At 42.5% G+C, this 14,212-nt stretch overlaps 1 protein-coding gene across 9 annotated transcripts in view; it reads right to left on the reverse strand.

The window, feature by feature from the left end:
* The window catches only part of LOC133466346 (RNA binding protein fox-1 homolog 2-like), a 66,749-nt gene extending 56,408 nt beyond the window's left edge, over positions 1-10,341 (reverse strand). For 2 of the 9 annotated variants that reach the window (XR_009784922.1, XR_009784923.1), the window contains exon 1: positions 9,330-10,341. Coding sequence is in view for 7 of the 9 variants with exons in the window: in XM_061749942.1 (XP_061605926.1) it covers positions 9,330-9,584 (255 nt within the window). In the remaining 2 variants the exon portion in view is untranslated. The remainder of the gene's footprint in view (positions 1-9,329) is intronic. The other 7 variants (XM_061749942.1, XM_061749937.1, XM_061749940.1 and 4 more) reach the window with 5 other exon arrangements.
* Between the last annotated feature and the right edge of the window lie 3,871 nt (positions 10,342-14,212).

The following is a 14,212-nucleotide window of genomic DNA, read 5'->3' on the forward strand; positions in this document are numbered from 1 at the left end:
TCGAGCTACTCTGCCATAAAGCCCTGACTAGTGGAGGGCTGCAGTGATGGTTGACTTTCTAGAACTTTCTCCCATCTCCATCTCTGGACCTCAGCCACAGTGATCTTTGGGTTCTTCTTTACCTTTCTCACCAAGGTTCTTCTCCCCCAATTGCTCAGTTTGGCTGAACTGCAATCCGATGCTGATAATGCAGCCTTGAGTGTTGGCCCATACCGATTGAGCCCAAATGTCTTCCTTTTAAGGATATGGAGGCCACTGTGATTTTAGGAACCTTAAGTGCAGCAGAAATGTTTTTATAACCTTGGCCAGATCTGTGCCTTGCCACAATTCTGTCTCTGAGCTCTTCAGGCAGTTCCCTTGACCTCATGATTCTCATTTACTCTGACATGCACTGTGAGCTGTAAAGTCTTATATAGACAGGTGTGTGGCTTTCCTAATCAAGTCCAATCAGTATAATCAAACACAGCTGGACTCCAATGAAGGTGTAGAACGATCTTAAGGACGATCAGAAGAAATGGACAGCACCCGAGTTAAATATGAGTGTCACAGCAAAGGGTCTGAATACTTATGACTGTGTGATATTTCCGTTTTTCTTTTTTAATAAATCAGCAAAAATTTCAACAATTACGTTTTTTTTCTCTCAATATGGGGTCCTGTGTGTACATTACTGAGGAAAAGAAATGAACTTAAATGATTTTAACAAGTGGCTGCAATATAACAAAGAGTGACAAATTTAAGGGGGTCTGAAAACTTTCCGTACCCACTGTACCTTACTAACATAAAGTCTCTGTTAACTATGATGACTACCGTCAAATTTGTGGGATATTTATTGCAGCGGCAACAACGTCACAAGTACAGTATAATGCAACCATAGTAACTAGGGGCGTCCCGATCCAATCTTTGAGATCGGAAATCGGTCCGATGTCAGCAAAATAAGGATCGGATCGGACTGGATCTAAAATCTGAGATTTTGCCACTCTTATACAAGCAGTCCATTCCATGCTCAGCTCTAGCACTTCTATCCAACAGCACCCGGATGGCATGCAGAGCCCACGTGATCACAACAACAGTTTGCTAAGGTGCTAACATAGAAGCAAGGCGTAAAGGCTTCGTTATACTCGCGCGGGCGGAGACCACGCTGACGTCACTGCGGCTATCCCACATGCAGTTTGCCTTTATACTCGAGCGCAACACATGCACGCAGTTTTGAAAATGTACTGCAGTTCTCCTCCAAGTCGGGGGTATCGCTACGGCTGGTATTGGCTAGGACACCACAGGGTGGAGTTTCCTCTGCATTTTTTGGCCGTTTCTGGTAGCCGTTTTTACTTTCCTTTCCGAAATAAGGAACAAAGCAACAACAATGGCGACCGTGGAACAGTGCCTGCTAGAACAAATGGACCTAGATGACCAGATGATACGTTTAATTATGCTTCAAAATCGATCAAGAAGCCGGTGGCGTAGATGGTATGTAGAACCAAGGGGAACGCCGAGTCCATCACAGCATGTGACTAACACGGACCAATCACGAGAGATGATCTCCGCGGCATTCTACGCGCAGCAACAATTTTTGCCGTGTGCGTGACAAGTGACGCATAGGGGCCGCGCGGCCCAATGCGTCGGTCATGTGATGCTCTGTCGGGCGCGCGAGCGTGGGAGTATAAAGAGGCCTTTAGAGCGAATGTTGCTTTTTTATCGTTCTTTATTGACACTCTAGTTGAAATTCACTCTAAAACTAAACAGACATAACAAACGAATTACACCTATTGAATGTTCAAATACATCACAAACTTAGTTTTCATCTTTATTTTGTTCACAAAAATCCCAAGCTTAAAGCTAACATACAATCAATGAAAAACACATTTGACTAGCTAACGAAAATTAGCATGGAACTCTCGGCACATATCTCTCAAAATAATGAATACATAATATATAATATAGAAACAGGCAATATAACAATACTCTCTGGTATATATTCTTCAAACTGAAAAACGAGTGATGATAACAATATTTGATCGTGACTTTTTTACTGCAAGTGTGAATCTCACTGCGTGCGCCACACTACCCCTCAGAGGTCGAGATGTGTACAGCAGTTACTTTATGTAACCCATTGGTTATTAATAAATGGGTCAGTTTTTTCTCAGTGAGTATTGTATACCATCTGTCTACATGTCCTGTAGCACCATTTGTGTTCGAATATCCGTTGCGTAAAGTGTTATAACACCGCCACATAGATGCTCTTTCTTAGGCCGTCTATTACATTTTGGACTGTTTGACAGCATTGTTAAGGAGACTTAGGCAAAGCTATGTGGTTGTTTTAAATAAACGTTTAATACTCTTTGTTCTCCCTACATGGGAGTGCCATAAAACAGATTAAAGCCTCTTTTTTGAAGAATTTGTACTACCTGCCAAACTGCTGCTTGTTGTGAAGTGAGATCAGATGATTGCACTGCCACTATACAGCGCTCGTATCTCAAATTTTCAAAAGTCAAAGCCAAAAAAAATAAAAAATAAAAAAATTTAACATAGAATCAGCAGAACAATAGCTCATATCTCGAAACACTCACTTGTATGTCAAGGCACCACTGTATATTATTAACATTCATAGATACTTGTAGAAACAAAATAAAAAATCTCTGGTTGGTCAATTAACATGAGATTGTTCATATTAAAACTCCATGTTTCTGAGGCAGTATTACCAGTTTTTGAGATCGATAGGTATATATACCTTAAAATTAACTAGTTAAAATTTCAACTTTGCCCTATAATTTTTCAAACAAACGCATAGATCAGTCACATAACATGATGATCTAGCCATGCATATCTCACGCCCACTCTGCCTTCGCTGGGCCCGTTAAAGCGATCTGTCTGCTTAATGCCCTCCCCTAAATGAGCTTTGATCTTGTTAGTATGACACAAAGCCTCTTTACTGCCAACGATAGGACAAATCGGCTCTTTGAAACAGAGACAGAGTTAAGGCCTCTTTATACTCCCGCGGTCGCAAACACCCACATTGCCTCACGTGACTGACGAATAGCCCAGCGCGGCCCCTCTGCGTAGCTTGCCGTGCACCCGACAAAAATAGGTGCTGCGCGTCGAATGCCGCGGAGATCATCTCTCATGATTGGTCTGTTTTAGTCACATGCTGTGATGACGTACCAGCGTGCCCATTGGTTCTACGTAGATACCACCAACGTCGCCGCCTTCTCGATCAATTTTGCAGCATAATTAAACGTATCATCTGGTCATTTAGGTCAATTTGTTCTGACGCGGTCGCCATTGTTGTTGCTTTGTTCCTTGTTACTGAAAGGAAAGTAAAAACGGCTACCGGAAATGGAAAAAAAAATGCAGAGGAAACTCCACCCTGAGGTGTCCTATCCAATACCAGCCGTAGCGACATCCCCGACTTGGAGGAGAACTGCAGCAAACTTTCAAAACTGCGTGCGTGGGTTGCGCTCGAGTATAAACTCAAACTACGCGAAGGACACCCGTAGTGACATCAGCATGGTCGCCGTCCGCGCAAGTATAAAGAAGCCTTTAGAACTGTACTGCTATGATTCTGTCAATGGACTGTAGCTTTGCCTTGAGGGGAGCTGTCAATACTAACCACCAGAGAGGACACAGAAGAGGGCCGTCCTGAGAAAAAGATAAACCAACAGGATCAATAAACAAGTGCGGTTCTCTAGTTCCAGTGATCACACGCACCAAAGGAAGGTAAGAATAATCACAAAGCATACCGGGACATGGGGGAGAATATGGGGGAGGGGGTGGTAACTTGCCTGTGAACCAAGAGTCAATTAGCAATCTGGAAATATGCCTGGGGGAGACTAGAGAGGGGGGGGGGGGGGGGGTTACCACTGGACAGCCAAAGGGGAGTAGGAGATGCAAGGGGGCTATAGAGCGGGGGGACGATAGCAAATCAACAAAAGGCAGAAGAAGCCGCCTGCAGCACTCTCATTTATTATTACAGTGTTGATTAGCAGCCAGGAAGGTCAGCGTATCTTGTACCTCACGCACTCAGTGAGAACACTATAGTAATGACTGGCTACATCTCGGAGCATCGTCTCCACTTATCCTGAGCACACACTCTGCTTCAGTGGTGACCTTTCCACGGTCTGTAGTGTACTACGCGATTGTGTAGCAAATGCAGTGAGATCCAGCAGCAAGTCGGTATAATCGTAGGGGAGGCAGTCATAGAGGCCAATGTGTGATTAAAGGCAGAGCAGGAATGACACTGAATCAGGTTTACTTGACTTTGTGTGAACAACTAAAGAGTACTGTATTTTGACAGTGAGGTTTACTCTGTCCCTGTAATTAATAAACTTGTATGTAATTTGTTCCTATATAAGAGTCAAACTGAAAAGGGGAAAAACGAAATCTTAAAAATTTACTTATTACGTGAAAAAGACAAAAATGAAGCGTGTCTTGTCTGGTCTCAGATTGTTATATTTGTTTGACAATTTAAACATTCACTATAATTATGCCTTTTCTTATTATTATGTAATATTTTTTCTCAGATGTTGACAAATTCTTTTCAATATATATTCTGGATATACACTGGGGATATGCTACTTACTATAAGAATTATATGACAAGATTAAAAAATTTACAGAATTCCATTTTCTATGGATGTTTTCTCATCAGGCAAGTGTGTACCATTGCCATTCACAAGGAATATACACCTTTTCCCATTTTCATACCAATTTTCAAGCTTTTGTAAAACCTTCCAGCTGTAAATTACATATTTATACAAATTAAAAACAATATTGTGCAAAGGTCTGAGGCCATTCCTTGCTTTAATTAACCTTTTCAGAGCAATTATTTTGATGAAATAGTTAACAGCATGCTCAATACAGGTGTTAGCAATTATACTTATGTGGGATCCATTCCATTTAGGTGCAGGTTCCTAAAACTGGAATTTGTTAACTGTTTGTTTTTTAATGATTATGTACATTTTTACATTTTACATTGTTGACATTTTATCTGCATGCGATTACAGTATTGTAATTTCTCATGTATAATGCGCATTTTTTTCTAAAAACAAATTGTCGAAAGTCAATAGTGCGCTTTATACCTGGGTATAGGGGGAAATTAAAAAAACTTTCACATTTTATAAATGTATGCTGCCACCTAGAGGTTATGAAAAAGGTGTACACTTTCATTCTAGTATGCCACTGCCACCTAGAGGTTATGAGAAAGGTGTAGCCTACAATTTAATTCCAATATGACAAGGGTACATATGACTGCATTCAATATATGTACAGTAGTGCTCAGAAGTTTACATACCCAGGCAGAATTTGCAAAATATTGTTGTTGTTTTTTTTTTTTTTTTTTTAATACGACTAATGACTGAACAACCACCGTCATTAATTTCTTTATGGTTATGTTTTGTTTAATGATAAAGGCCTCTTTATACTCACGCGCTCGCCCAACCGACAGCGCCTGCATTGCATCACGTGACCGACGCATTGGGCCGCGCGGCCCCTATGCGTAACTTGTCGCGCACACGGCAAAAATTGTTGCTGCGCGTAGAATGACGCGGAGATCATCTCTCGTGATTGGAAAATTAAATGTGTTTCGCCTGGTCCTACATGTTTTCTTTAGAAAATTGTACACCTTACAAGTTCTGCCTGGGTAATCAATCATATGAGCACAACTGTGTGTTTTCTTATTTACTAAATAAAAGTAGGGCTGTGAATTACAAAATAAGAGCAAGTAAACAAAATTATTAAATGTTCAAATAAAGTGGTTAACTTCAGAATAATTATTTGAAAAAACTAACAAAATACAGATATTACTTCATGTTTTGATCATATGGGTAGAAGCAAAATCATGCATTGTAAAAATACATTATATATAGGTAGAAGGGTTTTCCAGAATTTTGAGGTCCACTTTTGGGGTGCGTAATATATGTGCGCACATCATACACCAGAAATTACGGTAACTATTTTGTATTTGACAAGGGGATATGACATTCTAAATAGTTTTTGGGGCCGTGGATCAGCGAGTTTAAATAAACCGATCCAATCACAAGATGGAGCGATATATCTATTTCAATAAATAGTTTATTTAGTGTACAAAACAAACATTTGCATTGTTACAGCAAAGGGAGATTTTTTTGTTTTTTTAAAAAAACGTCAGCCGTCTTTTATTTCTCCATCTAACAAGTAAACTTGAGTCGGGTACGGTAGTAATTGGTTGTAATACAACAACAATTCAAACATTCATACCTAGTTCAAGAGCATTGAAAAATTTTCAACCACCCATGTAGACCCCTGCATTGTACCATCTCAAGTAACTTGTATGTCGCCTCTCTAAAGTACACTCATGGAACAAGTGCTGGGCGATATGGCCTAAATTTGATATCACTATTTCCCCCCCCCCCCCCATGTCAATAATCAATAGGACTTATTTATTGTATTATAGTTTATAAATGTATAAAACTGCCACTTCAACCAGACCAAATTGATTTACATTATAAAGCAGAAGGTTTATTGAACAATTATAAACAAAGAAATTACTTTTCCCTGCAGGTATTTCAAAATATAATGATCTCAAAATTAGTTGATGAACCAAAATGAAAATTCTCGACCGAAACACACACAAAAAAAAAAAAAAGAAAAAAAAAGAAAACGAGAAACCCAAGGGCGAAAACTGACTCATCGGAAGAAATTATTATGCCAATTATTAGTAAAATTGCGTTTATGGCTATGACTGCAGAGCTGTCAACCTATAGAAATTCACTTTCAGAACTATTTGTCTAAAGTTCCATATTTTTTAAATTACGTCAAGAACATTACTGCGGAAGTCACTGATTGTGTAGTGCTACACTCGCCTGACTTTGGTGCAGGCAGCGTGGGTTCAGTTCCCACCCAGTGACACTGTGAATGTGAGTGTGAATGGTTGTCCGTGTCTATATGTGCCCTGCAACTGACTGGCCACCAGTTCAGGGTGTAGTCTGCCTTTCGCCCGAAGTCAGCTGGGATAGGCTCCAGCGCCCCGTGACCCTGAACAGGATAAGCGGTGTTGAGAATGGATGGACATTACTGCGGGAAGGTTATAGCAGTATAGTATGTAATAGCACAAAAATAATTCTGCATACTGTTCACTTGTGCAACATAATTATTACTCTACAGTTGTAATTGTTAATATATTATGGCTTCAATATTTGTTATTTGAATGTATTTCTTAGGGTTTGGCTCTGTTGTAGGTGTTCATCACTTAACCCTTAGGTGGCAGCAATGTACTTAAACATGCCCAGTCTGCCAGAAATCAAGAAGACGACACAAAGAAGAATATATGCCCGTCTTCGTCGTAACATCTTTTATACACGTTTTGCAGACTACGGTTGTTTCCAAATGATAGGCGTGCCCTTTTTTGGCATTATTTATGGCTCACTAGCCGCTAGCATCTTCTTCTCCATGTTGGCAGACGTTTTGCGGAGTAGCAAAAAGTACAGAAAATAAAATCGATGATCTCTTTTTTTTTTCATATCGAGCAGTAATAAAATCAAAGGAGCTAAGCCGAAAGGCGAAGCTCTCAATTTACCGGTCGATCTACGTTCCTACCCTCACCTATGGTCACGAGCTGTGGGTTGTGACCGAAAGAACAAGATCCCAGATACAAGCGGCCGAAATGAGTTTCCTCCGCAGGGTGCCCGGGCTCTCCCTTAGAGATAGGGTGAGAAGCTCGGTCATCCGGGAGGATCTCAGAGTAGAGCCGCTGCTCCTCCACATCGAGAGGAGCCAGATGAGGTGGCTGGGGCATCTGATTCAGATGCCTCCCTGGTGGGGTCCCACCGGGAGGAGACCCCGGGGACGACCCAGGACACGCTGGAGAGACTACATCCTTCGGCTGGCCTGGGAACGCCTCGGGAACCCCCCGGAAGAGATGGATGAAGTGGCTGGGGACAGGGAAGTCTGGGCGTCCCTGCTAAAGCTACTGCCCCCGCGACCCGACCTCGGATAAGCGGTAGAAAATGGATGGATGGATGGATGGATATCGCCCAGCACTACATGGAACTACTTTTTAATTCAGCTGACACGCTACTCATTGCCCATCCCAATTCATTAGACTGTCTCTGCAATCCATCATTTCCCTTTAGTTCTTCATCATAATCACAGGTGGACGTAAACAAATTATGGAGATGATCTCCTTTCTTTGCGCAGTTCTTTATTTCCTATTAAATATAGCCTGACAATATCTGGGTGGCTCATCTTTTTCCAACTTTATAGCATCTCTCCTTGTCCTCGACTATGGACCCCACCCACCCCTCTCCCTCTCTCTACAACAACACACACACACACAAACTCCAAAACAATACAAGTGATGGTCAGGTAAAGTCCACCCCAACCCATGCTACTTGTTCCCACATCATGTTTACTGGCGGCTTCTAACATTCTGCTATGAAGCGTCCCAAGTATAACTGCACTATACAGGACCCATTTGTCATAGCAACTGAATAGCTGTATGGCCAATTCAAGTATTTTACCAGTGCTGCAAGATTCAATTACCTGCAGATGACCTCAGATCTCATCCACCTACCCTGCAGCTGCTGCTGTTTTGCTGCTCGAATATGGCAGACACAGCCAAAATTCAAGATTGTCGTTGGGATCGTCGCCCAATTAAAGCATATGGGATTAGAAATGATAGGGCTGAATGTGTGCGTGAGATACAGTGTATCTTATACATACATTTCTTCCATCTAAAAGGAGGTCATGAATAAGTGCGGATGCTTTGCAGTTGGGTTGGGAAAACGGGAAGACCAGCATAAGGAGGCCCTCCTGAGCCCCTCTCTCCTTTAGCAAACACCAAAAGGCTCTGTTCTTTGTCTTTCACAGTGGTGACCCCTCCCCCAACCCCCTGTCTGCCTCCCTTTTAACACCTAGCGACAATCAAGGAGAGGAGGTTGGGGGGCAATGGCGCGATTAATAGCACATGCAGAGTGTGCATCAGTTCTTGATGTTGTGACTCACTGTAAATTGCCAACAAAGTCGGTAATTGTGGCCTATTTGAATAAAATATTCCAAGCGTGCCCTGCAATATGCTCCCCACAAGACACGCAGTTGTAATGGTTCTGATCACCGCCTGTCTGTCTGTCACAGCAATGGAGCCTGGATCATGTTACCTTTGTCTGGCTCGCTCATGCTCCACACTTGAAAAGCAAGGCACAATTTACGGTTGCTGCATTCGTGTACGATTGTGTTGTTGGTGAAAGAAAAAGGGGCCTGTCAAACCATGAACATCTCTTCTCGGATGATACAACACACACTACTGAAACGGCAACAAAAGAATTTAGAGGTGACACATGAATGTTTACGTGAGACTCCTACCTGTCCAATGTCGCCAATAACACTCCCAGTGCCATCTATCCTTGGTCTTTTGCACTCCGCCCCGGTCAGGTCAGTCAGGGTAGCGGCTGCAAGAGCGTCGGGTTCCGGGTCTCCTCGCTTCATCCCCCGGACCGCCGCCGGACCTCCGGCAGCGCTTGTATGCGGCACCGCTGATGTATCGATGTCTCTTTCTCGGTCCATTATCCCCCGACTAACGGGCAGCATAATAGATGCAACGTCGGTCGACATTAACATTGGACGGCAGAGAGTCTCCACTTAAAAAAAGATGTTTGGCTGTGTTTTCCCCCTTCCTTGTCCTTTTGGCGTTGTCCTCGACGAAGGATTCGGTTGAATAATACCGAAGTGACTCTAGTAACTCATCAATTCAGGTAATTCTTTTGTGTCTTACTGGGGTAGACTATTCAAGGCAGAACATAATGGCCGTGTCAGGATAATGGATAAAGCACAGCGAGTATGGCTTTTTCCATCAAGTCAAACGACGCCAAATAAGTGACCTAATTTAGTGAAGACCACACGTCCGACTCTTGTCTGTCTGACAAGCTAATTAGCTAGCTAACCTTAGCTAGCTCGCTAGCAATACATTCCGCTAGCTCTCCAAATAAACGTGGCTCGGAAAGAGCACTCTCGCTACCAAGAAGTAAGAGAAAAGCTTGGAAATTGTCCACAGCGACTGCGTGGACAGACGAGTCTTAATGTCTCCCGCGCCTAATGGTGGTTTCTCAGTAAACCTTTGTCGCTCCTACCAGGCTTTCACTTGATCCAGTCCGTTCCTTATCACGCCGTGGGCTGCTGTGGAGAGTGGATGTGGCCCCAACACGATTTCCTGCAGTCTGAATCCCACTTGGCGTAACTCCTAGTGAGGAGGGAGTCTGGGTGGGCTGATCCACGGTCAGATTAGTCTCCCATTACTGGGCAGAGCTTGGTTTGGATGTGTGGTCTGGGATCTGTATTTCCTCTCGTACTCTGCTCCTCTACTCCGCACAACCATTTCAGTCAGCTCCCCTCCCATTCCATCATTTTATTTTAATACCGAGACATCATTTGATTATTTCCATTACGTTGCTGCTCTTGTTTGTTGCATCTCCCTCATCGAAATAAAAATTTGAATGGTGAAATAGGATTAATAAATCAAACAATAACTAAACAATAAGCAAAAACACCTATCATTGTCTATAACTTCATGTAAATTGTTTTGTTGAGGGTAATGTTTCTACGTGAAGATTGCGAATGATTACATTTAAGTCAACTGTGCTGTATTCCTCGCTTTACGACGGGGTTATGTTCGTACGGCGGCGATGTAACCGAGAGTCGCAGTTAAGTCGGGACGCGTCACAGACAATCTATCATTACAAACCTACGCTTACACTGTATTAAAGTCATAATTCCAGTACATATTTGAATGAAAAAACAATTTTAGACCGTAAATATAAAATAACCAAATGAAAAACAGTCGGCCTGCGGCAGTAACTGAGTGTGCTTTCTTATATCGAGTGACGTTTGTAACATGAAATGTCGTATGTCGCACGTAAAATAAAGCCACTCTCGATGCTGCATTATCATGTTTGTAATGTTTGTGCGCCTCCTGGTGGATCGTAAGCGACAGTTGTTGTGTGAAATGTGTGTAGACCACTCAAATGAGAGAGCGAGAGAGAGATTTTGTTGTGTGAAATGTGTGTAGATACACAGGTCAAATGAGAGAGAGAGATTTTGTTGAAATGTGTGTAAAAACAGCTCAAATGAGAGAGAGAGAAGACACACAGGGTATTTCCTTTCCATCACACAACCTTTTCTTACGGGATCAAATTTGCCGAGATCCTTCACCTCAGTCGCCTGTCTCCTAGCAGATGATGATTGGTGTCCCCGAGACCAGCAGCCAATGCGTAAACGTGTGTGTGGTATTTGTCACTGTGACTCACTCGATCAAGTACCGCTTCTCCCCTGCTACCTATCCCTCTGCCACCCACTGAACCTACCATGATGGATGGCATGAGGTCACACCTACACTTCGCTGACAGTGGCACTATAATGACCATTATTGTCTTCATGCAGCCATACACACTCATGGCTCATGCTGCAAATGTGGACGGTCTCATCGCAAGATTGACATGCTTTGCCCTTAACCTGCGATGCTAAAGACAATTTGCTTGAGAGCTTGCAGTCATTGGATGTGTAGTGGTTTCCATAATGATCATACACTACTCACAGAAAGTTAGGGATCTTTAGCTGGATGGACTTACTGAAAAAGCTTAAAATGCATTTAACCTTTACATATGAATTTAATTTCAACCTTTCTCTAAACTTTTGCATGCGTATGTCCAACTCTTCAGTCTTTCAGCATAACTTGCTGTTCTCAACAAAGAACCGAATGGACCAATACATTTCCTGGTTCAATAAGAATTGTTTTTCAAACATTGCGAGGCTTCAAACAGGATGTTCTCCATTGGGAAGTTGCCACTGAGCTTGGAGTGTCACAGTGTCATCCACTGGTTGCAACAGAGATACAGAGTGATTGGAGGAGTCACAGAAAGTTATAGAAGTGACAACCTTGGAGGAAAAAAAATAGTGAAGTGAGGCTAAAAACGGCACATTCCTCCAAGTTCACCTAAAGATTATAGTGCATTTTAGGGTCATCCTGGAATTTCACCTGTAAGCAGAATACTGTAGCCCTAACTTTTTGTGAGTAGTGCGTATAAATGGAGGTAGAGGGTAGACCTCCACCATTGCTGAACTGTTCGTAAAAGTGAAAAAGTGAAGTGTTGGTTTGTCTGTTTGTTAGTTAGCTTCTTTCTGGTCCATGGAGGATGAAAATCAGACTGGAGGTGCCATTATGATTTTGGCAGGGGAAGGGGAGGGTGGGTTTAGTGGGGTGGGGTGGTCAGTTCAATTGATGCCATACTGACTCAAATGGTAAAAAAAAAAAAAAAAAAAAAACTATCTCCACCCTTGTCCTGGGCCTTATCAAAATAAATCTTTCTCTTCCTCTAATGCACCATAATGCTAAGTTCTATGTGGAAATGTGTTTAATATGTTTGTTATCCTGCTAACTGTATGTGCCCTTTTATTGAATGGTTTAAAAATGTAGATGATTACAGTGAAAAGGGTCATGATGAAAATATGTTGACCAAAACGTGTCCCTAAGTGACTCTTTTTTCTCTCAGGGGGTCCCAACTTCATGGCGGCCAGGCGTGCCAATATTTTTTAACACAACTATGAAAACACACATTACATTTTTTTTTCTTGACAGTCTGACATGAAATCAGACTGTTTTAGGTCAATTATTATTACCAAAACTATTTCTATTTGCTAAATACCAGAATGGTGAGAGAGGGATTTATATACTAGACAATACAATCATGCCACGGGTGCCAATATTTTTTAGCACAACTGTGAATGCTCGGTAGGGCGGACTGAAAAATGTAGCCCACCCCTAATTTAGAGTCTTCAATTAGCCTAACATGCACATTTTTAGAATGTGGAAGGAAGCCGCTGTAACCGAGGAAAACTCAGACAAGCACAGAGGAGAACATATCGACATAAGTGTCGAGACACACTTCTTTATCAATTAATCCATTTGGGTTGGATTCAACCTCTTATTTGCCGCCTAATTTTTAGTTATTCATCTGATAAAAGGTTGTGGCCCAATGCACAGTGCGAGGTCCTGTGGTGGAAAACCGGTCTTCCTATTTTACCTTTATTGCTTGACCTCTTTGCTCTCTATATCTTGAATGGCATCTCATGACTCCCTGCCCTCTGGGATGTCAGGAGGATTATTCGAGCCAAAGGTTTAAGGAGCTCTGTGCATGGAAGAGTGATGCTTACAGCAAAAGCTCTGGGCCTTCATCAGGGTGGTGAAAAAGAACCTGATTGTCACTCTGTCAGAGCCAGGCGGAAGCCACTTCTTAGGAATAGGCACATTGTAGCCTGCCTAGAGTTTTCCCAAAGACCCTTTCTGTGGTCTGATAGTAGTACAAAGATTGTACTCTCTGACATGAATGCCATATGTCTTGTTTGGAGGAAACCAGGTACCGCTCATCACCTGGCCAATACCATCCCTATAGTGAAGCATGGAGTGCCAAGCATCATGCTGTGAGGATGTTTAGGGAAACTGGTGACAATTTGCAGCATTGTACAGAGTCGTCCAGGACGAAAACCCGTTCTCGGGGGCCTTTGACCTCAGACTGAGGCGACAGTTCTTTTTTCAGCAAACGATGACCCTAAGCACACATGGAAGATAATAAAAGAGTTGCTTCAGGACAACTCTTGATATCCTTGAATGGCCGAGCCAGGGCCCAGACTTGAATCTGATTAAACATCTCTGGGGAGATCGGACAATGGCTTTCCACAGATGCCCCCATCCAACTTGATTGAGCTTTGAAGGTAATGCAAAGAGGAATGGGTGAATTCCCCAAAGATGCTGTATGTGTGCTAAGCTTATGGCGTCATATTGCAAAAGCTATCTAACAAGGCATTTTACGGCATGACGTCGGTGTACTTCTTGTCTTAGAGCAGGCTTTTCCAAGGTTTTTCAGGTCAAGACCTACATTAGAAATGTGGATCCTCCTCAGGAGCCAACACTGCAAAAATATCAAGTACTGCTGAAACATTTACATATAAATTAACGATAAAGATCACAATTATCATGAAAAAAAAAGCCCTTTGCCAAGTCAAAAGTGTGCATCAGTTGAAAACATTTACTCCATCCATCCATTTTCCGTACCGCTTATCCTGGTCAGGGTCACGGGCATGTGGGACTCTATCCCAGCTATCTTCAGGAGAGAGGTGGGGTACACCCTGAACTGGTCACCAGTCAGTCACAGGGCACATGTAGACACAGACAACGATTCACACTCACATTCAAACCG

Source organism: Phyllopteryx taeniolatus, chromosome 16 (genome assembly GCF_024500385.1).
Source record: "Phyllopteryx taeniolatus isolate TA_2022b chromosome 16, UOR_Ptae_1.2, whole genome shotgun sequence".
NCBI lineage: Eukaryota > Metazoa > Chordata > Actinopteri > Syngnathiformes > Syngnathidae > Phyllopteryx > Phyllopteryx taeniolatus.